Source organism: Trematomus bernacchii, unplaced genomic scaffold (genome assembly GCF_902827165.1).
Source record: "Trematomus bernacchii unplaced genomic scaffold, fTreBer1.1, whole genome shotgun sequence".
In the NCBI taxonomy this organism is placed as follows: domain Eukaryota; kingdom Metazoa; phylum Chordata; class Actinopteri; order Perciformes; family Nototheniidae; genus Trematomus; species Trematomus bernacchii.
This window is the reverse complement of record NW_022987727.1, coordinates 3206436-3228949: the sequence shown is the minus strand read 5'-3', so window position 1 is coordinate 3228949 and position 22514 is coordinate 3206436. Positions and strand designations below refer to the sequence as shown.

The window sequence follows — 22514 nt, the reverse complement described above, 5'->3', positions numbered from 1 at the left end:
TGTGGTTATCCTCTTACGAGACGAAATGGAAGGCATCGGACGACTTTTCAAGGGACGACTGAATATTGCCATGAAGTTGTGTACAACCAACCCCCTTTACACCCCTTTCCAGAGAACGGTAGACAAGAAGGAGCTGACGTTAGATCTGCATTGATGGAGTATTTCAACATGGGGGACCACTAATATTACTGCAGTTAAACCTGATCTATTTTGTATCATGCCTCTTACAATAAAATCACTGGATCAGACTTGAATTGTGTTTTCTTTTGTATACAAATCACAGAATGTAAACAGATAAACAGGTATGAACAATATTCTTATAAAAATAGTGCATACCCAAAAGGTTGCCCCCGCCTCCGCCTCGACGGACGTAAGCGACGCCGCGTCATAGCTCCAAAGCTCTTGCCTCTGGACCGACAACTTTTTGGAGCTGGAAGTGAACCGCATTCCGGAGCTATGACGCGCCGCCGCTGCGGTGTGAACAGGAAAAACCGGCGCTTTTCAGGCTCTAGCTCCCAGCAGGAGCTGGAAAAGCGCCGGTGTGAAAGGGGCAATAGAGGTTTACAACGGCTCCTCAGAAACCTATAGCCGACGTCAAAGTCTACATAGAACATCCTTCTTGGTATGAATTGTATGATTCGCTGAAGGACTCAAATGTCAGGGTTCTGGGAGAAGACCAGCTTGAAGCCTGATATGTTGTATAGCTGTCCTCAAATTAGGGCCTTGTGAGGACAGGACTGCTGTAGTGCTAGTGACTAAAGAGTAGTCACCAGGAGTTAATCAGTAAATGCCTCAAACCGTAGGCTGGCTGCTTGCTAAACCACATTGTCTTGTTTTCTATTTGAAAATAAATGTGTTACATTGAGAAGATGTGGTGTGTGGGTGTGGCAGCTGGGGAGTTGTTGAGCGATTATCTACAAAAAAAGTGATGTATCAAGTAAGGTGACATTTTTTCTCCCTCTTGGTAATTAGTTCGGTTGTGTAGTCATTTTTAATAAGAAATAAGTCAATGATCACATTGTTTTAGTAACTTGAACCATTTAAGCTGGTCAGTGAAGGAACAGGAGATTGCTGCTTGTTGTGTTTTCACCACAATCTCACCACTGTTCCTCCAGCTCCTTCTTAATCCTCCTGGGGCAAACCACATTTACCCTGGTCATTTCCCTCCAACCAAAACTCTTTCTCTCTCTCTCTCCCTCTCTCTCCCTCTCTCCACTGTCCTCTGTATCCAAGCTTCAGTGTGGTCGCCCTCTCTCTCCTCCAGAGCACCATTGGTCAGTCCCCCAGCCCTCTCTTCCCCCCCTTCCTTCTCTCTCTCTCCCTACTTAAATACTTTTAGCATAAAGAGAGAGAAGGAGGGGAGGGAGAGGGGGAGGGGATATCCATGGGGGAGGGGAGCTGAGTGCACGCTCTGTTGTCACTGGGTAGAGAGAGAGAGAGAGAGCGAGAGAGAGCGAGAGAGAGCGAGAGAGAGAGAGAGAGAGAGAGAGAGAGAGAGAGAGAGAGAGAGAGAGAGAGAGAGAGAGAGAGAGAGAGAGAGAGAGAGAGAGAGAGAGAGAGAGAGGGAGTGAGAGCAGAGTTGTGTCCCATATGTGGAAAAGGCATAGCGGTGCACACACGAGTCCGGTCTGCTCCAGGGATTATAGTAGCGCTCTCAGATCTGATGGAGGACATGCAGGCATGAATAGGTAAGGCTGCCTGTCTTCTCAGCGTCTCTGTGTTGATCTGCTGTCATTTGCTCTCCTGCTGTTTCACTTGGCTCCACTGACTGGCTTAAGTTGGAGGAGCACCAGAGCTCAGCGTGTTGGAGCAGCTCTCTTCTTTGGCCACTGACCATGAAGCAAACTAAACTTCACAACTATGTCTTCTCCTCTCAGTCGCTCTCCGAGCTGTGCGAGGACAGAGCTGTGTTTGTTTTTTAAGTGGAAGCTGTGGTTTGCTGCCGGAGCGCAGTTAGTTATTCTGGGCAAAGTGTTAAAAGTTGGCTGTCAGATAGAGCAGGAGGGGTCTTGGTCAGTGGCAGCGTTGAACGTGAAGCCTAGTGTCCAGGGACAGCCGTGTGGTCATTGCGTAATTTCTCTTCCATGTGAAATGGTAAACGACGAGTGAATATAAATGTGTCATTTACTTGTTCGTTTTTATGCATAATAAGAAAGATAGAGTCTCTGTGACGAATGTAATAATGTGTTAAACAGTAAATGTCCTAATAATGTCACTAATGTTGAATACATTAAAGTTATTTTATAGAATTTTGTTTGTATCATACCATTTCCATAAATACATTTTCATAGACATTTTATATACGTGTTATACATTGACTGCATATTTATGAAAATATTTAAACATAATTGTGGGATAAAAAAATGTTCAGATAAAAACAAAACTGGAAGACAATTTCTCAATCCTCTATTGTTTTTACACTATATGTTATTAAGCAACGTAGCAGTAATGTGCGCCTAAAATATCCTTTGGTTTCCACTTAATTGAGAAAGAGCCCAAATATTGTTGTTGTGAAAAAACATTTGCAGAGTTGTTTAAATATCTCATGGGTTTTCTCAGAAAGTGGCCTCATATCAGAATAAAACGATGAAACAGGGGGATTAAACTATGCATTTTTGCAATCTGTGCACGATTACAATATCACATTTAATACCCAAACCCAAATAGAGATGGATAGTATTTTATTTTGATGGATCTTTGCAATTAGACAAACACTGTTAGTTGATTAAAGTTGTTTTTAATCAACATCATTTCTAAGTACAACTCAAATAGGGGTTTATACATTTATTTTAAAATACCTTTCCTTAGCATTTTGCTTATGCAGCTCCAAAAGTGTTTGGTGTCCTAAGAATGCAGTCTTTATTGCCCCAGTGCACAGAGCAATGGTATGCATGAGTCTTTTTGTGAGGCAGATTTAGAAAGCCCTTTAGAGGCTGAACGCAGCTTCACAATCAGATTAATGCCTGCCTATAATGAATACCCTTGTGTGTGTCAATTTGGCTGTGTGTGTGTGTGTGTGTGTGTGTGTGTGTGTGTGTGTGTGTGTGTGTGTGTGTGTGTGTGTGTGTGTGTGTGTGTGTGTGTGTGTGTATGTAGGTGACAGTGTTTGTGTTACACTGATAGGGTTCTCAGGTTGGTCAGTAATTCTATCATTCTCTGGGTGACTTCTGCTCTGTGTGTTTGTGTGTGTGTTTAGGTTTGTGTTGCTGTGCGAGCTTGTGTGAAAGGCTTGGTTGACATGTGAGTGTTTGTCCAGACATTGTGCAGCAGCCTGTAACTCCCTCTCTCTCTCTCTCTCTCTCTCTCTCTCTCTCTCTCTCTCTCTCTCTCTCTCTCTCTCTCTCTCTCTCTCTCTCTCTCTCTCCCCTCTTTCTCAGGGCTGTTGTGTTGTCAGTGCGAGCTCATGCTAGTGATGGACTACAGCCGGACGGACGCTAACCTTAGCTGGCATTCACAAAACAGCATTCCTCCTAACTGAGACCAGCTCCACAGAATGCTGAGTCCTATTGTCCCCTATAGTGAGTACACTACCTTTTATACCTCTCTTCTTCTCTGCATGTCACAGCCCCAGTTGACTAAGTTGGACTTTGCCTGAATCAATGAGCCCCCGCTGCAAAAGTAAGCGGGACAGGACACTGTGTTCTGTAGTTTTGTAAACAGAAGGGAAAATGCACAGGTAGCTGTTAAAATGTGCAAGCCTCACAGCAGAAACCTGACTTTCTCCTTGACGTGCGCTGTGGAAATGCTAAACCCCGGGCATCGACCCTGCCTGAATGTTTCATCACCAGGCGGAAGACACCAACGGGGGAAGGAAGAGAAACAGAGGGAGGTTCTAGGGCTGATGGTTAAAGCAGCAGAAACCCCTCGGTTCTGCCAGTGTCATTTTACCAATACAGCTAAGGACTACACAAGCTGCCCCCTGCCTTCCCCCTTCTTCCCCTGCTCTCTCTTTTCTCCCTTGAATGCTGACCTAATAACTGACGTGTCCAGTTTTGGGCTCCCCCCCCTTTGCACCCACCCACCAGGTTTAATTTGAGTCCAGTGCTCTGGCTCTCCAAAACAGCATTGTTTCCCGGCCAGCATGGGGCTGCCTCCATGGCCTCGGCATCAAGAGCCTCTTCTTCCCAGCTCTTTGACGCGCCTCAAAGGAGCATTAACAGCATTATCAGCCTGACAGTTACAACAAAAGAGGTAGAAAATGTACAGGTTAATTAAAAAATGATACTTCATAAATAATGGGAAAAACTTTCTTTTTCAAACATCCCAAAAATGGATTACACAATCTCTGTATTGCAAGTGTGTGGGTGTGAGAAAAAATACTCGACAAAACCACCTGATAAAAGCATCAGAGGCCGATGTTTAATAGTCACCATGACAATTTGTTTGCTTTTTGTAAATGTTTATATTCAACCGCTCATAAGTGGACTTTCAAATTGTCGCCTGCCAAATAAGTAGTTGACCTTATGTGTTGTTATGAAACACGTCCTCTCACAAGTGGCTCTTGATGATGTTACATTAATGCCTCTTCTCCTAGAACATTTCATTTTTTCCCTTTGAAATATGTGAAGCTTTAAACTCAATTAGGCATGACTTGTATAAATAAAACTGATGGACCATTCACTTGCAAGAACATGCAACAGTGCTTCCCATCCAGGCCTGTTTCAGCTGTTGTTCCATCAGCTCCCTGCACCCTGCTAGTCCACACGAACACACTTTCCCTGCTGCTAAAGTAGACAGCACGTCCAAGAATGTCACAAACTGCTGGTAGAATAGTTAGCATGCCTTCAGAGCCGGCACACTGCTGGTCCTTCATGGGAATCTTCCAGTTCAGTACGTTCTTGCCTTTTTGTGTGAGTTACTTTTACTGTCGGGATGCACAATGCTGGTTTTCATCTGCTCTGTCCAGAGGTTTCATGGTCCTTCATGTACAGAGTGGCTCTGTTCTGCTGAGCTTCTGCAATCCGGACATCGTTTCAGAACAGCTTTACATGTATGTGTGTGTGTGTGTGTGTGTGTGTGTGTGTGTGTGTGTGTGTGTGTGTGTGTGTGTGTGTGTGTGTGTGTGTGTGTGTGTGTGTGTGTGTGTGTGTGTGTGTGTGTGTGTGTGTGTGTGTGTGTGTGTGTGTGCGCGTGCGCAGACAGAGGAAACGTATGAGTGCACACAGCAGTGTTAGGTAGTCACGTTGTTTACTCTCAGATCAGTGACACACAAACACACCCCTTTGCTTGCTGGTGACACTGCAGTTCACTGTCTTTTGCTTAAAGACTGTAGTCATGAATCCGACAATGAGGCACTTTGCACATGTGCAGGACATGCGAAGACTCTCACCTTCATGTTGGAATCCCCTTTGTGGGAATGTGGAGCATTCCTGCTTCCCGATACTACCTCTGACTCCTGCTGTAGGCACACTCTCAGGACAGGTACACCCACACACACACTTAAGTCTTTGTTATCAAGCCTGCTCTTACAAATCCAGTCCAACGATTTAGCCAGTGTGTGGGTGTCTCATTTTTCCCCGGCGTGTCCGGTCCTGGCCCTTGTCTCCGGCCAGTCCCTTGGACTTCAAGCTGGGGCGAGAAGCCACGGCAAGACCTGAGGAGAAACCTGAGAGAGATTCCAGGGGCCATGGATACTCCTGGAGGGATTTGGTGCAAAGAATCTGTAATCTGCACTTCAAACACACTCTTAAATCAGTCCCAGGCCGCCAGCCCAGGAGTGCCCTAACTCTTGTTGCTGGGGCCCCTGCTGGTGTAGCGATACCTTTTCTTTTAAAGTAGCACACTCACTCACTCACTCACTCACTCACACACACACACACACACACACACACACACACACACACACACACACACACACACACACACACACACACACACACACACACACACACACACACACACACACACACACACACACACACACACACACACTGAGCAACTACACACATGAGTCCAGATCTGGCAGTTTTTATAGCTCTCCTCTGACTGACCCCTCTTCTTTCTCTCCCTGGCTCTGTTTTTATGTTTTGTGCAAGTGTCTTTGTGAATGGCCCGCCTAAGTAATGGAGTAGTTTGTATAGGAAAAACAAGAGTAGATCTCATCCCGGCCCCTGAGGAGCAGGTTGGAGGGCCGCGCCGGCGCCTAGCTCTTTGTAGGCAGAGTGGTACAAGTGCGGCAGTGGAGGGGCCTGTGACGCCCTTTGGTAAACACACAGCCTGCTCAAGTGTGTGTGAATAATAGCTGGGATCATTAGTGTGGGGTGTGAATGGGCTTTAATTAGCCCCCAGTATGTGTGTGTGTGTGTGTGTGTGTGTGTGTGTGTGTGTGTGTGTGTGTGTGTGTGTGTGTGTATGTGTGTGTGTGTGTGTGTGTGTGTGTGTGTGTGTGTGTGTGTGTGTGTGTGTGTGTGTGTGTGTGTGTGTGTGTCCACCACAAGAAAAGAAGGTTAGGGACCCAGGGCCCTGTGAGTCCACTGGCCCCGTGCTCTGTCTCTCTGAGGGATCATCAGCTCATTAAGGAGACCTACGCTCTCGTTAAGGGCCCAATTAAGGTGCAAGGCGTCGAGGCTCACTTGGATGGCCACACTTCACTGGATTCCTGAGGCTGCACAATTCAGAGCTCGACAATCACACCCAACTTCTTTCACACCAGCACAGCTAATTAGTAAATGACCACGCTTTAGAAATACTCTCATCGTTATGCCGTTATGTGCTTGTAGTGCAATGATCATAAAATATACTGGGTGGCTGTTGATATATTTAACTCCCTTTTATTTGCAGGGATGGGATATTTCCAGATTTTCCGACTTCAGTGTTTAAGCATCTGCAGGTGTACTAGAGCAGAGAAAATAAAACATTAAGCAGTTAGGTTAGTTTAGGATATTATTTGTATAAATATAATAAAATATGTTTTAATAACTTTAATAACCCTTTTTTAATTATTGATCAATCTTTACTTAAACGTCTTCTGAATCTTCTCTTTTGCTTTACAGAGTACAATTATCAAACATTGCCAGAATAATTATTTAACTTCATTAAGTTTTGTCTTAAAGCTTTTTAGGCGTTACACACAGTAAATATAATGGACCAAAATGATATGAAATTGCACAGTTGCAAGTCCCACCTCTTAAACAAACACAAAGCTATATATATATATATGTTTATATGAGGGTGGTATATGATCAGGGCATGATAGTGTTTAGTGCCTGGCGTGGGAGGATCTGGACGCTCCGTATTTTGTTCTTCTTTTTGGACGTTCGCCTGTGTTTGTGAGTGTACTAACAGAATACAACAAATCCCAGAGCTGTCCATGTGCTGAGAGTTTAAGCTGGGAGCACAGAGGGGCCAGGGGATTTGTACAGAAAGGAGGGAATGAAACATGCTCACTTGTGAAAGGAGGGAATAAGGGAGGTGGAGAAGCAGAGAATAAGGGAAAGAAGGAGATTGCAAGGCAAAGATAGAGCTGAGATTGGGTGAGTGAGACAGATGGAAGGGGTGATTGGTCATCACAGAGCCTTAGGACAGCTGTTCTTTGATATATTAGTGGACACAATGACCTAAAGCCAGCCTGCAGTCACAGAAAATAGGGACCCTGTTTTTCTTGAAGGGGAGGGGGAGGATAGGGTACTGCCATTTGTGGACGTGCCGTGCGCAGTCACGGGGGATGGGGGAGTTGTTTCTAAAATTACGAGCACAAAGTGACGCTTCCAACAATTATTCTGGAGGCTTTTTACTTTTGGAGAGTGCTAAGGAAAGGGCTGTAAAATGAGCAGGCTTTAGGATGGGAGTTCGCTTTTTGCTGCACTATCATTAGCAATTCTAAACACGTCTGTCAATTAATCAATGTTTAACAAATACCAATCAAGCAGTTTGGCTACTGCTCCGTTCCATCCACTCTGCAAATACTTTTAATGACCCTCTTAATATTCGTCCACTGCTGACATTTTGGAGATTTACCAAATTGAAGCTTGTTTTATTCAGATAAAAGAAAACAATAATTGTCTTTTATCCTAATTATATATGTGTTATATAGACAAGTGCAGTATTATTTTATTAATCTCTTCAAAATACTCAGTACAACATGGCCTTACTGTCTTTCTCTTCTAATAAAACCACTTTATCTGCACACGCTGACAAAAACTGTTCTGACAGCTGGCGTGAAACATTCCCAAAGGGGGAAGAAACAAAAAATAAAGTGTCACTCTGATACATGCAGTACAGATAGCTCCATCCACAGAGAGAGGGAGGGATAGAGAGATATACACAGAGGACATCCCTCAATGCCACTGCAGGAGAGGGGCTCCTTCCTCCTGGGATTGAACTGGCGAGGCGTGTTTGAAAAGAGCTGCGTCTGCTCGTGTGCTGGGCAGCAGGTGTGAAGCTCCCCAGCAGAGCTCCCGCACTCTCCTATTATTACATCTTTTTAGGGCCGGGAAAGAGGGAGCCAAAGGGTGCTTTTTTTAGATTGATAGCAGCCCTGTGACACATAGATTACTAACAAAAATCATTTCCCTTTAGCAATGTCCAATTATGCATGTCGGATGAATTATGATCCCTGTTGTCCGGTGTGCGTATTATCTCTGTCTTTAGGCGTTGTAAGAAGGGCCTCTCACACTGACCTCCAACTTTTTACAGCTTTTTGACAATAGCTCACACAACAAGCATCTGTAGAGTGAAATTGCAGGAGGTTACTTGACATGACGAACATACATCATCCACATTATATGCCAGGAATTCATCATAGTATGTACGAACTGCAAGAGCTGATAAAATGTGTTTCATACCGAAGTGAGAAAACATCTACAGACAATCTTCCACTGTCTCCACCTGCCACGCTGTGAAATGTGGCCGGCCTCTCAGATTGGAGTTTTTACGACAGACCAGGTAGTATGCAGCCTAGTGTCCTGCTTGATATTACTGTCATAAATCACAGTGAACTTGAGAACAGAGGACTTAGGGGGCTTCAAGAGTGAACGACAAATCAAAATTACAAACACTGATAAATAACAGATTCGGAGTGTTTCTTCTTTTACAAACCAAACTCAGTTCTTGATTATTTAAAGCAGTTTTTTGGACATGGGTGTTTAAAAGCACAAAAGTGTTTAAGGATTAAGATTCCTGAAGAACGGCTTAATTTCCTTTACATATTTATGTCCAGCGCGCAGGAGTTTCATCCAATAAGTCATTGATCAGCCTGTGCTTGCTGAATACATAACAAGTGATGCAGTCATCAGAGCATCAAGTTTGTGATTAATCAGCACAAAGATGGTGTCTGTCACACTCTGCCCTCCTCTCCACTATCTGCCTGTCATTAGCCTTTAGGGAAGGCTCTGTACTTTGTTTTCTAACTGCATTCATTTGAAGCATTTATTTTTAAAGTGCCTGTTTCTCTGATGTTATCTTAAAACAGCCAGGGCAGCATTCTCTCAAACAATGCACACCTCAATTTTCATTTTAGAAATATGGAAGGTATTTAGTTGTTCTGCATGAAGTGACTTCACATCCTACAAATGTACCAGATATAACCTCCAAATTGTGAAAATTGTCAGCAAAACACATTTTCACATGTCTGCATAATTATAGTTTTTATTAGGTATTAGGTTTTAAGGTTTAATAGGAAATTAGGAGTAGAGGATGACATCATTTATAGTTCTTTGTGCATTATACAAGCAAGCAAGTGTATGGAGGTGTACGATGAAGTGGGGATGTTGGTCGTTTTTTTCTGGTTGGGGGGGGGACTCAACCCTTGAATAGAGCCCTGATTGGATTGATCCACGGTGCTGTTGTTTACAAGCGGCCTCTTCACAATCGGCACAGTTTAATAGCACACTGTCCCAGAAGGGTTGTTGCATCCGTGTCCGTTTTGTTCCTCAGGGCAGAGAAAACAAAAGTGCGGGGAAGGGAGAAAGGGAAGGCAACCTCAGGGGAGCTGTGAAGCGGCTCTGGAGCCCTCCGTCTCCAGGCTTCTTGCCAATATAGCATTTCATTTCACCTCAACCAGTAATACTTGTTTTATAGAAAACCACAGCACAGTCTAGAGTAGTACCAGCCTTTATAGGCCAACAACTACTACTCCATTCAGTGACTTTGTAGATGGCAGATTGAAGCATTTGAGGGCAGAAATCACAGATGAACCTAGCACACTCCCCCTGAGCCATAAGTGGTTTCATTCTAATTTTAGGGCCTCCTCAAAGTAAATCTGAATTCTGTCTTCATCACGCACGCCTACAATAGGATGCAGCTCACACAGGTCCCTCAATAAATCCCAGGCTGACACAAAAGCTGTCAGTGGACTGCTGCTGAATAGATTAATAAGATTTCCATAATTAGACAGGCCCCTGACAATAGGATCCTTCAGGCTTTGTCTCAGGGCCAACTGGATTGTCCGAGCAGCGCACGTCTGCTGGATGGACATCCACCACAATGGCCGCACAGACAGTAAGGCCGTCAGCAGGAGAACATCTGTCTCTCCTGGGGCCACAAACACACACCCACACAGTGGGAAGTTTCATATGCATACACACACGGTTCTTATCAACCTCCTTGCAGCCAAGTAAGGCCATAGGTCAACAGCAAAGCAGTCTCCCCACATATTTATGTATCCTTAACTTAAACCCATTTCTGTTCTCGATCAATTCAACAGCACAACTGATAAATGATAACAAATATTATCTTCTAACCCCTTTTTGAAGAGATTACAAAGCAGCTTTACCTAAATTAACAACAGCAAGAAAATCCTGTAATGATTGAATCTGGACAGGGTTCCTATTTTAAACATGCTGGGGTTATTTTCATAATCCTCTATTAATATGAGTAAGATAGAGTTGATGAGAGTGTGGCAGTTGAGAGAAATATCACAGCATTGGAGCTGAAAATGAGTTAACCAAATATGTTAACAGTTTTCTGTGTTGTAAAGGATAATTAAAATCTTGCCTAGTACTGAACGATATATTGTCATTAATCTGATGGTTGCACTGCCACCCACAGTGCATCCACATTGTCCTGATTCCGACTCTAATCTTAGCTTTCTTCCTGCCCCTCCAGTGAATTAATCTACATGCTTGCTCTGATTTAAGCAGAAGCGTAGATTAGAGTTTGCTCAGTTCATTGTGGAGTGCTACTGCTCTAAAAACCACAATCCCGCCGAGGCCAAGATCTAATTACATGGAGAGGGCTAAACTGCTCAGCAACCCTGCTGTGTTCATCAGGGAAGTGAATGGCGGCCTATCACTCATCCAACTCTCTGTTTACATACAGAAAGAATTATCGAGTGTTATGCGATTTTCCTTTAGATAGTAATTACTCTCAGATTTAACAGTGAATTGGATCTTCAGGTAGGGGCAGCTGGTCATTACGTTGGTCCAGGGGGTAGTGTTAGAGAAGTCCATTCTGTGTTGGTGCTACTCCGATGATGGAGTGGACAGCAGTTAGCCCGCCTCACTGAGTCCTCTAATGTCCGCTCCAGTCCGCTTAGAGAGGACGAAGCGCCTGCTGTCCACTCCTTCCCCTCCCTCCTCCATCCCTCCCTCCCTGCTGCAGGTTTTATGAGCTCCCCTGGGCTCTCATCCATCTCTGTCACACACAGGCCCCATTATTGGGGCTACTCACTGGCCGGGCTGCAGATGGGAAGGGCCTGCAGGACATATACGGTTTCTGCAGCCGGACAAAGACAGGTCTGCGAGTAAGACCACAGAAATATGTGGTCAGCTGGGTGTGGACAATACAATGTCTTCAGCATGTTTGTGAAAAGTGTGAGAATGTCCCTGTGCATCGCACATGTGTGGGTTGACTGAAGCTTAGCAAAGTACTTGAACTGGTTTGGCTATTGGGAACTTAAGACTGTGGATTTGAATATGAAGGACATGATAATCCAACGGCCATCTGGTCTGCTGGTCTCATCTGACTGAATAAATAACGTTGGACGTAATCTGAAAACACACATGGGGAGGTTTAGAAAGCGGTTAAAGAAAGAGGGCAAAGTTAAGGAGTGAGATAGAGAGAGAGAGCAGCACAATCGCAGGCTGTGGATATTAAGATTTGATTTAAATGGCAATAAGAAGCCCTGGCTCCACAACTGCAGACAGCCATGAATAATGAATCATCAGCATCCACTGAAGGGAAGGCAGAGAGGCCAGTGATAACGGCTTTTGCCATATTCCTTTTTACCTCCTCGCTTCTGGCTCGTCCTCACCTCAGGGTAAATCGTGACAGTTCAATAATGCAAAGCTATGTGTGGAATGTCAAACTAATGCCTGAGCAAGAGGTAGCGCTAGTCACCATGAAATACACAATTCTATAACTATCCTATTGTTAAAAACACACACTGACATATACTCTTTAGATGTGAACATTCACAGTTGAACATAGACAAACTATAACATTGGCTTGAGAGGGTAAACAGAATAGTATGCATTGGGGAAAAAGAATATGAGGAAAAAGGTGATATGCAATAACTTTGCAATTCACAATAACAACATTTCTTGGGATAAATAGACAGACATTAAAATGTACTCAGTTCTGCCTTTCTTGTGCTTTCAGTCACTGCTTGGAAACAACAATAATTAAATAATAAACTGAACACAGAATAATAATGTTCCACTTAAAAGTGCTGTTTTGTACTGATACTTACTTTCAACTAACTGAAAAAAAATCCCTAAGTGCTTTCGCCATGTGTTTATCGCACAAGTTGACATTGCAATGAAGATTAAGAAGAAGGATATATTGTGCGGCCTGTTATACATTTGACCAAAGGAGTTTTTAGACTCCCGAACATTTGAATGCGCGACTCATTTCAGATACAATTCCAGTCATATGTTTTACTGGAAAACAAGATCTTTGCATGAAGGAACATGAAGGGAAACAATTCACGGAACAAAAGCTCTCTTTGGACTGCCCTCTGTGCTGGTGCAGAGCAGCCATGATCAATCAGAGCCCGGCCGGTGCTGAAGTCAGCCAGAGGAACAGACATTCCACTTTCCCAATGTTCCATGGGAGACTGTGCTGATGAATAGCACACTATGCTGCACTCCCCAACCCAACCCCCGTCTTTCTTTCTTTCGTTCGTTCTCACTCTCTCTCTCCACACACACACACACACACACACACACACACACACACACACACACACACACACACACACACACACACACACACAACACACACACACACACACACACACACACACACACACACACACACACACACACACACACACACACACACACACACACACACACCCTCCCTCCCTCTGTCCAGCCGGCCACTGGGCCTTTGGAGCTCTGGTGTACGGTGGGTGGGTGGATTGGTGGGTGGTAGGTGGGGGTGCAGGGCGGAGAGAGCAGGCATTCAGAGCAACATGCACGGGGGGAGATAACAATAGCTCCTCTGGGACACTGCAGATGTTAGCAGTACAGGGAAAAGTAGTGGGATCTTATCGCTACCCCAACATAAGCTGGGAAACTACAAAACAACACATCCACCCCACCGATCTGCTTTCACGCTCTTTCTTTCTGCAGGTTTCTCTTTCCCTCTTCACCTCCCCTTCACCTTCCTCTCCCTCTCTGGGATATGTGAGCCCCTTCTGCTAACATGCATGATGGAAACACTGAAAAAGATTCCTTTCCAAACAGAAGAAAGGCCATTTGTTGTTACTGGCTGCTTGGTGGAAAGGAGGGTTGAAACAGTCATGGGCGCGTGGAGTTGACTGCTGGATGTTGACTTTGTTTTGTGTGTGTTTATTTATTTTTGGGAAATTAATTATTGTCCTTTGTGTGTGCTGCATTGGGGGAGTAAGGAAAAAGCAAGAATAGAAAGAAAAGGAAATAATTCAAGGACACTGGATTATTTATACAATCTTAATATATGCTGTTTGCATTTTAAGTACATTTTGACTTTGAGAATTATTAAATCTAATCAATAAAAGCTCATTCCTGGTTTTTCTCTTGTCCATTGACAGGATGCAATCAGTTGTCAATGATGCCACATGGACCCACATTGATTCACATCATGACCACAAAGCTACAAAGCTAAAATGTTCTACTACTGTTTAGTTTTGTATTATTACTTCTACACCGCCCCACTATACTATTTTCTAATATTACTGTGATTAAAGGATAATGTCTAACCTGATGTCCCTGTGTTTCTTTTTCCAGGCCTATTAAAGATGCACTGGAATCCAGAGCATGCCCAGTCCCTCAGCCAGTGGCCCGAGCAGCACCTGGACGTCTCCTCCACCACCTCCTCTCCGGCCCACAAGTCGGAGCTATACGCAGGTCGCGGGCGCGGTGGCTATAACCATGCCTGGGCCAATGACGACATATCTGCTCTCACGGCCTCCAACCTGTTGAAGCGCTACGCTGAAAAGTATTCTGGCGTGCTGGACTCACCATATGACCGGCCACCCAATGTTGGCACATACCCAGAGCCAGTGGGCTTCGGGGGCCTCAGTGTCCCAAAGACTGAGCTGGAGCCCTGGCCACTGACACACAGCACTGATGCCTCCTATTCCCTGGTGCCCCCTGGAGGCCATGACAGCCTCTCAGGTTCCAAGGCCCAGTCCGCAGGCCCTCCAGGGCTTAGTATAGTCTCTGTGAACAGTAACCTCTCTGACTCGGGCTACAGCGGCAGCAGCTCCTGCAGTGGCTCCGGAGAGTATCCCTCAGGCTACAATGGCACCTATCTTTCCTCAGGCTACTGTCCCCAACCTGGTGCAGCACTTCCCCCTGCCTCCCTCCACACTCTCCAAACCAGCACCACCCTAGTCCCCAGCTACAGCCCTACCACACCTGTCTATAACTACCCCCCGAGCACGTACCCTCCCCAGACCAGCCTTGCCCAAAGCTACAGCCACCCCTCTGCAACTTACCTTTCCTCAGGCCTATCAGCCCCGACCCCCGTTCCTTCGAGGCCCACAGTGGTAGGAGGCAGCTACAGCTACCAGAGCACTAACCATGGGACATCTGAGTCTGGAGGGACATTAATAAAGAGAAAGGCATTTGAGATGAGTCTAGAAGAGGATGAGAGTGGGGACGGGTCTCGTTACAGGAAGTATGGCTATGACTCATTGAAGGCCGGGGGACACTCACCCTACAGTGTGAATGATAAAACAGAGTGTCGGGGAAACGGCTTCAGCAGTTCAGGCAGCACAGACCCTCAAACCTTTAAGCCCAGTAAGCCCTCCTCGCAGCCCCTGGTGTCTCCTCAGTATGGGGCAGCAGGGGAGTACAGCCCCCCAGCGGGCATGACGGGGGAGAACGGTGTGTCAGAGCAGGGCTTCATCCAGCAGCACCGCTCCCACAAACGCCCTCCGCTGTGTGCTCCGACTGCAGACCCTATGAAGAGTCCAGACCCCCGCATGTTGGACCTTGTCAATGGGGAGTTACTGGACTGCAGCCCGGCGCTGGGCTGGGGCGAGCTGGCCGGGCTCACACATGTCAAAGCTGCCCTGGAGGAGGACCTGCTGTGGCCCGTGTTGAGGCCCAGTCAAATGATGCAGCCACCAAGAACCGTCCTGCTGTTCGGCCCCCGGGGAGGGGGGAAGACCACGTTGACTCGTTCTCTGGCTTCACAGTTAGGGGCATCGTTCTACCGGTTGAGTGGAGCCATGCTGGCGTCCAAAGGGAAGGCTGAGGCCGAGCACATTCTGGGGTCTCTTCTGCAGTTGGCGGGGGCACGGCAGCCCTCGGTGGTGCTGCTCAGCCAGGTGGAGGCCATGGAGGAGGAGGGGCTGAGGCAGACCCTGCTGAGCACCCTGGAGAAAGCCCAGGTGGGGACCCCAGGTCTGGTGATTCTTGTCTGTGCTACTGGAAGGCCAGATCTGCTGCAGGATGCGGTCCATCGGAGCTTTGCCAAACGATATCACGTGGGCCTGCCTGATGTGGGTATGCGCAGGCAGGTGCTGCTCCAGGCCCTGGCGCCTCAGGGCTGCAGTCTGAGCGAGCGGGAGCTGAGCGCCGTGCTGCAGCGCACAGAGGGCTTCTCAGTGTGGGAGGTGCTGCAACTCACCCAGCAGGCCCTCACCTCAGCCTCCTCCCCCACCAGGGCCATGCACGGCCACCCCACATCCTCAAAACCCCCAGCCTTCACAGACTTTGAGAATGCCTTCTGCAAGGTGCGCCCACACACCACTGCGAAAGAACTGGACACTTGTACAGAGTGGAGCAAGATGTATAACCACTGAGAAGAGCAGCAAGTCTCTGCACTCGGACTGCATTACGACCCTGTCTTTGCTTCGACATGGAAAGCCTTGGGAATGTTTGGTTGTTGTTTTGTAATTACAGATTATGCAGCCAAAAGAGCCAGAGAAGCTCAACGCTAAGGGAGAGCTGACAGAGTTGTTTTAATGGCAGAAGCATGCCATGGTGTGCTGTTTTCATTTTCGTATGAATATCCGCAATATTTTAGTTTTCCCAAAGAAAGGAAAGGGCCTTCTTGAGTGGGGTAGTGTATTAGTCTTTTGGCCAATGGGAAAATCAGATTATAAACTATTTGGATACTCTCAGAGATCCTGATTAGCCTTGGTCCGGGACAAAATCAATTATGTGTTGCTAGGTGACGTGGTCCAAGATTATGGATGGATAATCAGGGTTTGGAAAATCCCCCTTTGACTGCTACTCTCAGGATCCTATTTATTGCCAGTCCACTTCATGTTGATTTAGTCATTGGATTGTCTCTAACTATTCAGAACAAAGGGCTTAGGATCAGCAACAATTCAGCAAACCACAGTTTTTGACCAAAAATACGTCAAACCAAATGCATAATCAGCAGTTCTGCAATATTTCAAAAAATAGACTGATCCTTATAATCACAATAGATTATTCCAAACGTGCTGCTGTCCTTCCCGGGAGTCAAGTTGTCACTCGTCTTGTTTGGCTATAATAATACTTCACACGCATCTTATTTAACTTACAAATAGTACTATCCTAACACTTAATAGTACAATACATACATTTGTATTGATCTCACATTCCTCATCGTCTGCAGTTTTCCTGAGAATCTCACTTACCAAAACATGTACCCACAGCGTGTCTGTTGTCCCTTTCACTTACCCCTTTTGTTTTCTTAGTATGTAGTATTGTTTGAAATGCTCAGGAAGAATTTCTTTACCTCAGAAATATGATATAAAGAATGTATGTAATCTTAGGGTCTTAGTAGAGTGGAGGAGCGAGGAGAAACCTGACAGTCTTGTAATCCCCACTACAGCTGGGCTTTTACCTCGGGAGAGAAACTTGAATATGCTACAAAGAGTAACATTGAATGTAATTCAGGTATTTCAAAGGATATTTGATGCCATAAATCCATGTATTATTATATATGAATATATAAATATGTTTTCTTTTCTGTTCTTCTTCCCTTTATTTGTATTGTAGTTTATGGTGGAGTGATGATTGTCTTCAACAAATGCTATGTAGAATACAGAAAATCCTCTTTTTTGCTGGACAAACTGTTTGCAAATCCCTGTGTTATTAAGTGATTACATATTCTGTATATGCATGCGTGCTTTATACTTTTACAGCTTCAAAACACCATTGATACAATGCACACAATCATAAATGTGCACTAACAGTGAACATCTGAGCACAAAATACCTTCCAAAAAGAAAAGAAACAGATGCAAACAAAAGAAAAAATATTAAGCTTTCAGCAAATCCCAAAGTTGAAGAATACACAGTTTATGTGTACATCTTGTGAATAAACCAAACAAGTAGACATACCAGAAAAATCTCCTTTTTCCACCAGTCCTTTTTTAACAAGCTGGAAAAAGCCTGTCAGTGGACTGCTGGTACAGAGGTCATACGTGTTAGACTGTTGCCATGGTCCTGAGGAGGTATACACAGAATGATGTAATATTTCCCACTGCCCTTTCCTTACACTCTCCTTCCCTCCCTCCCCTCCCTCATCATTATTTTTCTCTTTTTCTCTCCCCAGTGCAATCTCATTAGATTGGATTGCCCCCTGGCCACGAGCCCCAGTGGCCATGTGGCGATGTATCCTCTCTCCACCCCCCCCCTCCTCCTCCCTCCCTTTTCCCTAATACCGATTCCTCTGGAGTGGAAGTGTCTGATTGATGTCCAGCAACCCTATATCACAGTGCAGCCGTCCCTCTACAGCTGGTGGCTTCAGTCATGCCGTACAGCCAGATCAATCAGAGTGACCCCCGCTGTGCATACTGATCACTGTCTCAGAAACCAAAAACACGTCTACAACTTACAGAACAACCCCTGCCTGAGCGTCTACATAAGGCTAGACATTTTTCACATGTTATCAAAGAGACTAAATAATAACGATGACTTAAGCTACAACATTTTGATTTGTTGTTCCCAGTTCCCTAAACAGTTTGTCCAACAAAACAGGCGTTTATTTTTTACATGTTTTGATCTGTTATGGCGGTAACTTTGTTCTTGGTTATTGTACATTTTCTGTAACCATTTCTACCTCATTTTTGCGGCATATTGTACATGAAAGTATTTATTTCATGTCTCTTGTGATGTCTGTTTTAAAAATGATAATAATGTTCTTGAACTGTAATGGTCTACCTCAGAAAAGACTGTATTTTAAGAGAAGAGTATCACACAATATTAAACAGAATTTGTCAATATTGCATTGCTGTTATTTCTTTGTTTTTTTGGGACTCCAATTGACCAGAGTGCATAAATAACATGATGGTGCTTAACATCACTATCTGTAGCTTTGCTTGACCCCAATGTTGAGGTCAACAAATGTACTTAAAAAGATTGCTAAATCGTTAATCTTTGAAACACACAACACTATATCACAAGGTTTTGATTTGACTTCACACAGTTGGTAAAGTCAGTGAGCAAGAAAATAAATTGGTAGATTGTGGGTTCATGCAAAGGTTTTCCAGCCTGCACGTGTGTGTGTTTATATGTGTGTTGCAGCAACAGAAGCAGTGCACCCCCCCCCCCCCGAGGCTTCAGGCCCAGTACCAGAGCACAGAGGTCCTTCATCCCTGTCACTGTCTATAAACAACTGCCCGTCCCAGCGGCCCGCCCTATGCTATTCCTGGCCTTTCCTGACATCTTTCAAAGACTCAAAACTAACTGAGAGTAGAAGTAAATCTGAGCAACACTGTGCAAGTAAGTGGAAGAATAGTCAAGCTCGGAAACAAAATCCCCAGTTATGAATAGTGGTGCCAAAGCAGTTTGAACATCTGCCACTGAGTCCCAGTAGAACAGTAATGCTGCCGGTGTTGATGACAGAGTAATTAATTGTCTAATAATGATGCATAGCTCTGTTATAAAAACAACCTTGTGCTGCGGCTGCCCTTCATCCTCTGATGAAGGATAATCGTTTTTGCAGCTGTTTAAAAATTATTTCGTATCTGTTTCTATTACAATCGCAATAACATGATCCACACAACAACCTTGCAAAGACTAAGTGGAAATGTGGTGTATGAGTATATGGTATATGATATACTGCGCACCAATTTCAAACTACAGGAATGACACCTTTTCACAAGTAAAAGAAGTGATTTGAACTGCCTGGTGTTGTTTTTGTAGTTGTACTTTTATCCAAGTACCGTTGAAAATGCTCTGCCTCTGTAGTGTATAAGTTGTTTAGTAATAATTAAACAAAGACAGTAGCTTCTGGCTTTTATGAACTTCCACAGTCTGAGTCACTTTCCATCCAGTAAGATGAAAACTACTTTGTCCTTTTTGTCCTGAGTGATTCCTGTCCTCCAGGAAGTCAATCATTTTCTTCTCCCTGCTGATTGGAGGTAATTAGGCGAGCCGAGTTTGTAATTGGATAATAAAAGATGTTAATGAGCCGCTGTCCTATTAACTCATTCTGTGGCAGTGAATAGCAGGACACGGCTTTGCCACACTTCTCACTGTGATACAACTCCAATAAAAACCGATACATTTCACAATAATAACAAGATGTACATGTTAATCATATCGGAATAATCCGCCCTATCAAGTTAGGATAATAGGATACTTAAGGCTTTATAGCACATTTTAAATAATCTGATGACCTCAAAGGTGTGTAAATGTAAAGGAAACCAAATATTTTTGTGAGTACATTGCACGATGCATTTATGACTATTTTGAGCTTTAGTGTTTATATTTCTTTCGTGTTGATTGTTATTGAAGAATACGTTTCCTGCATGAACTCATCTCTTTTTTTACTGTTTAATTAATGTACATTTTCAGCTTCATCCAGAGGTGGCTTGACACAAACTAAGAAAGTTATTTATGGTAACAACCTTCACAGAAAAGGGTCATTCTCTGAATCTCATTTCACACAGTCCTCCTCTCTACCTTTAGTGGGCTGCTGCTCTTCCATTGTCCGGGCCTTGATACTGACAAGGTTGACATCAGAGGAGAGCTCTGACACCGGGTGAGTTAGGACTGCCAGCTGTTAGCAATCAAGTCTATTTTGAAGTCAGGGACACATGGACCCCCAGGGCCAAAGCAGCAACTAGCCCAACCCCTCGCCCCCCCCAACCCAGCCTACAACCTCCGAGCCCCCTGGTCCCACAGATAGCCAGCACAGCTGTATTGATTCCAGATGTTACAAAGCTGCAGTAAGGGCCGTTTACCTAAGAGGACCCCAAAAAGGATGACGGACCTGCACAGAGCGTAGTAATGCTGCAAACATTGAGCTGAAGCCTATTTCCAACAATAAGACAGCAGACAGCTAAAAAGATTTGAATAAAATATCTATAATTATAAGGTTTAACATAATATTCTCATACTCTTCTCCTTGACAGAGGATGTGCTGTATACTGTGACAGAGAAGGCATTACCTCTGCAAACTGCTTTTAGAGAAAGGCGTCAATGTCAGTTAATATTAGACATTGGCTTCTTCCTGGGCGAACTTGCTGTCATCAAAAATATTGGCCTCTATATTATAATCTAATCTTTATGGAAACTAGGCCCTGAAACCTTTTCGTGTCTTTTAAAGAGTAGCAAGACCTAAAGAGAAAACATGTTCAAATGATAAACAATCATCAGTCTGCAGCTCCAGGCCACATAAAACAAATTTGAAATCTGGATAGAGTGAGAAGGGACTGGCACTCAGGTTGTTTGAAAGGAAATGATCAAATCTTTGCAGCTGCATTGTTTCTGTGTCGAACAGGTCAATCAAAACTCTCAGGAAATTGGTTTTGACAGGTGGAATGTCCCGGTAAAATGTCTTGGCCTGCTCCCTCTCTCTGCTTAAATGTGATCAAAGAATAACATAATAGTAAATATGTAAACATGAGACTAATTGAAACTATCTGTTAACATATGTGAGAGAGTGGCATTAGAGTCTGACATTAATAGAAACAGATGAGGGTCTAACATGAATGTCTTCATGTCAAGTTTTCTTTCTGTTGCATAGTCTGCAGATGGTCATGTGTGATCTTGCTTTGATGGCACCTAATCTCAAACAGACCATTGAACACATTGAAAGGGAGGCAGACATGTTTACTGCAGGTCTGTAGCGCCCTCATGGGGCCCAACGATGAACATATAGGACCAGATGAATGAGCCAGATGGTGCCATAAACACATTCAGATTAGACCCATATAGATAGGGTACATATCTTAACTGTAAACTGTACACATACTGTTTATGTGATATTTAGTCTATTGTGAAATCAAAGTGCATGGATTAAACCAAAGTGCAAATACTACAATATTACTGCAGTTGATGTTAAAATTAACATGTTCGAAATAAGACAGCAGAACACATTTTCACAGCCATAACATATCCACAAATAGAACAATTACAGCTTCAAAATGTCAGACAGTCAAAACAGTAGTTGAACTGAACCAAACACAGCGACCCCTGGTGGCTCTACTCTGGAAACAAGTTACAATACGGTAATGTACCAAATGTACATATATAACGAACAAGCACTGACACCTGATACATTGTTATGGGTATGTTAACACTAGCCATGTTATGTCATTATTATATTATTATATCATTATTATACTGTATATTATTTGTGTTAATACTATATTTATTTTTTTAAACTGAAAAACTGAAAAATGTTATATCTGGAATACATGTGTGCTGTATAATGCATACAAGATGTAGAACAATCCTGATTGGGAATCTTTTTCCATATTTTCATATCCTAAATGTCATCCTACTATAAGAAGAATGAATCTGCTTGAGGTCACAGAGAGGTAAAATCATAATGTGTGGGCCTGTGGATTGTTGTACAATGGATGCCGTTGGGAAGATGTCTGCCACGAATTAAGGCACTGCCATCTGCAGATAGGGTATCATGTGTCACAGCAGATATTTACTGGAAGTTACCACATCTGGTGAAATGACTCAACATTACTCCGCCTACATCTCCTTCTCTGGAAGTTTACCAACTACCAGCCCACCAGACTCGACTTTCGTTTCATAGGGAGATAAATGCGTATATTAATATGCTCTATTTTCTGTCGTTTCATGCATGAGATTGCATTATTTCAGGGCAGTGTAATCCAGTAGACCACTGCACCTACTAATGTAAAACACACAAAGCGCATTTTTAGACATACAGTAGTAG

At 44.2% G+C, this 22514-nt stretch overlaps 1 protein-coding gene across 1 annotated transcript; it reads left to right on the top strand.

The window, feature by feature from the left end:
* Positions 1-1557: 1557 nt before the first annotated feature.
* Positions 1558-18597, top strand: si:dkey-157g16.6 (uncharacterized protein LOC561837 homolog). The gene is made up of 3 exons (XM_034144653.1): positions 1558-1688; positions 3378-3518; positions 14151-18597. The coding sequence occupies exons 2-3, from the start codon at positions 3494-3496 to the stop codon at positions 16175-16177; spliced, it is 2052 nt and encodes a 683-aa protein (XP_034000544.1). The 5' UTR covers positions 1558-1688; positions 3378-3493; the 3' UTR covers positions 16178-18597.
* The last annotated feature ends 3917 nt before the right edge of the window (positions 18598-22514 follow it).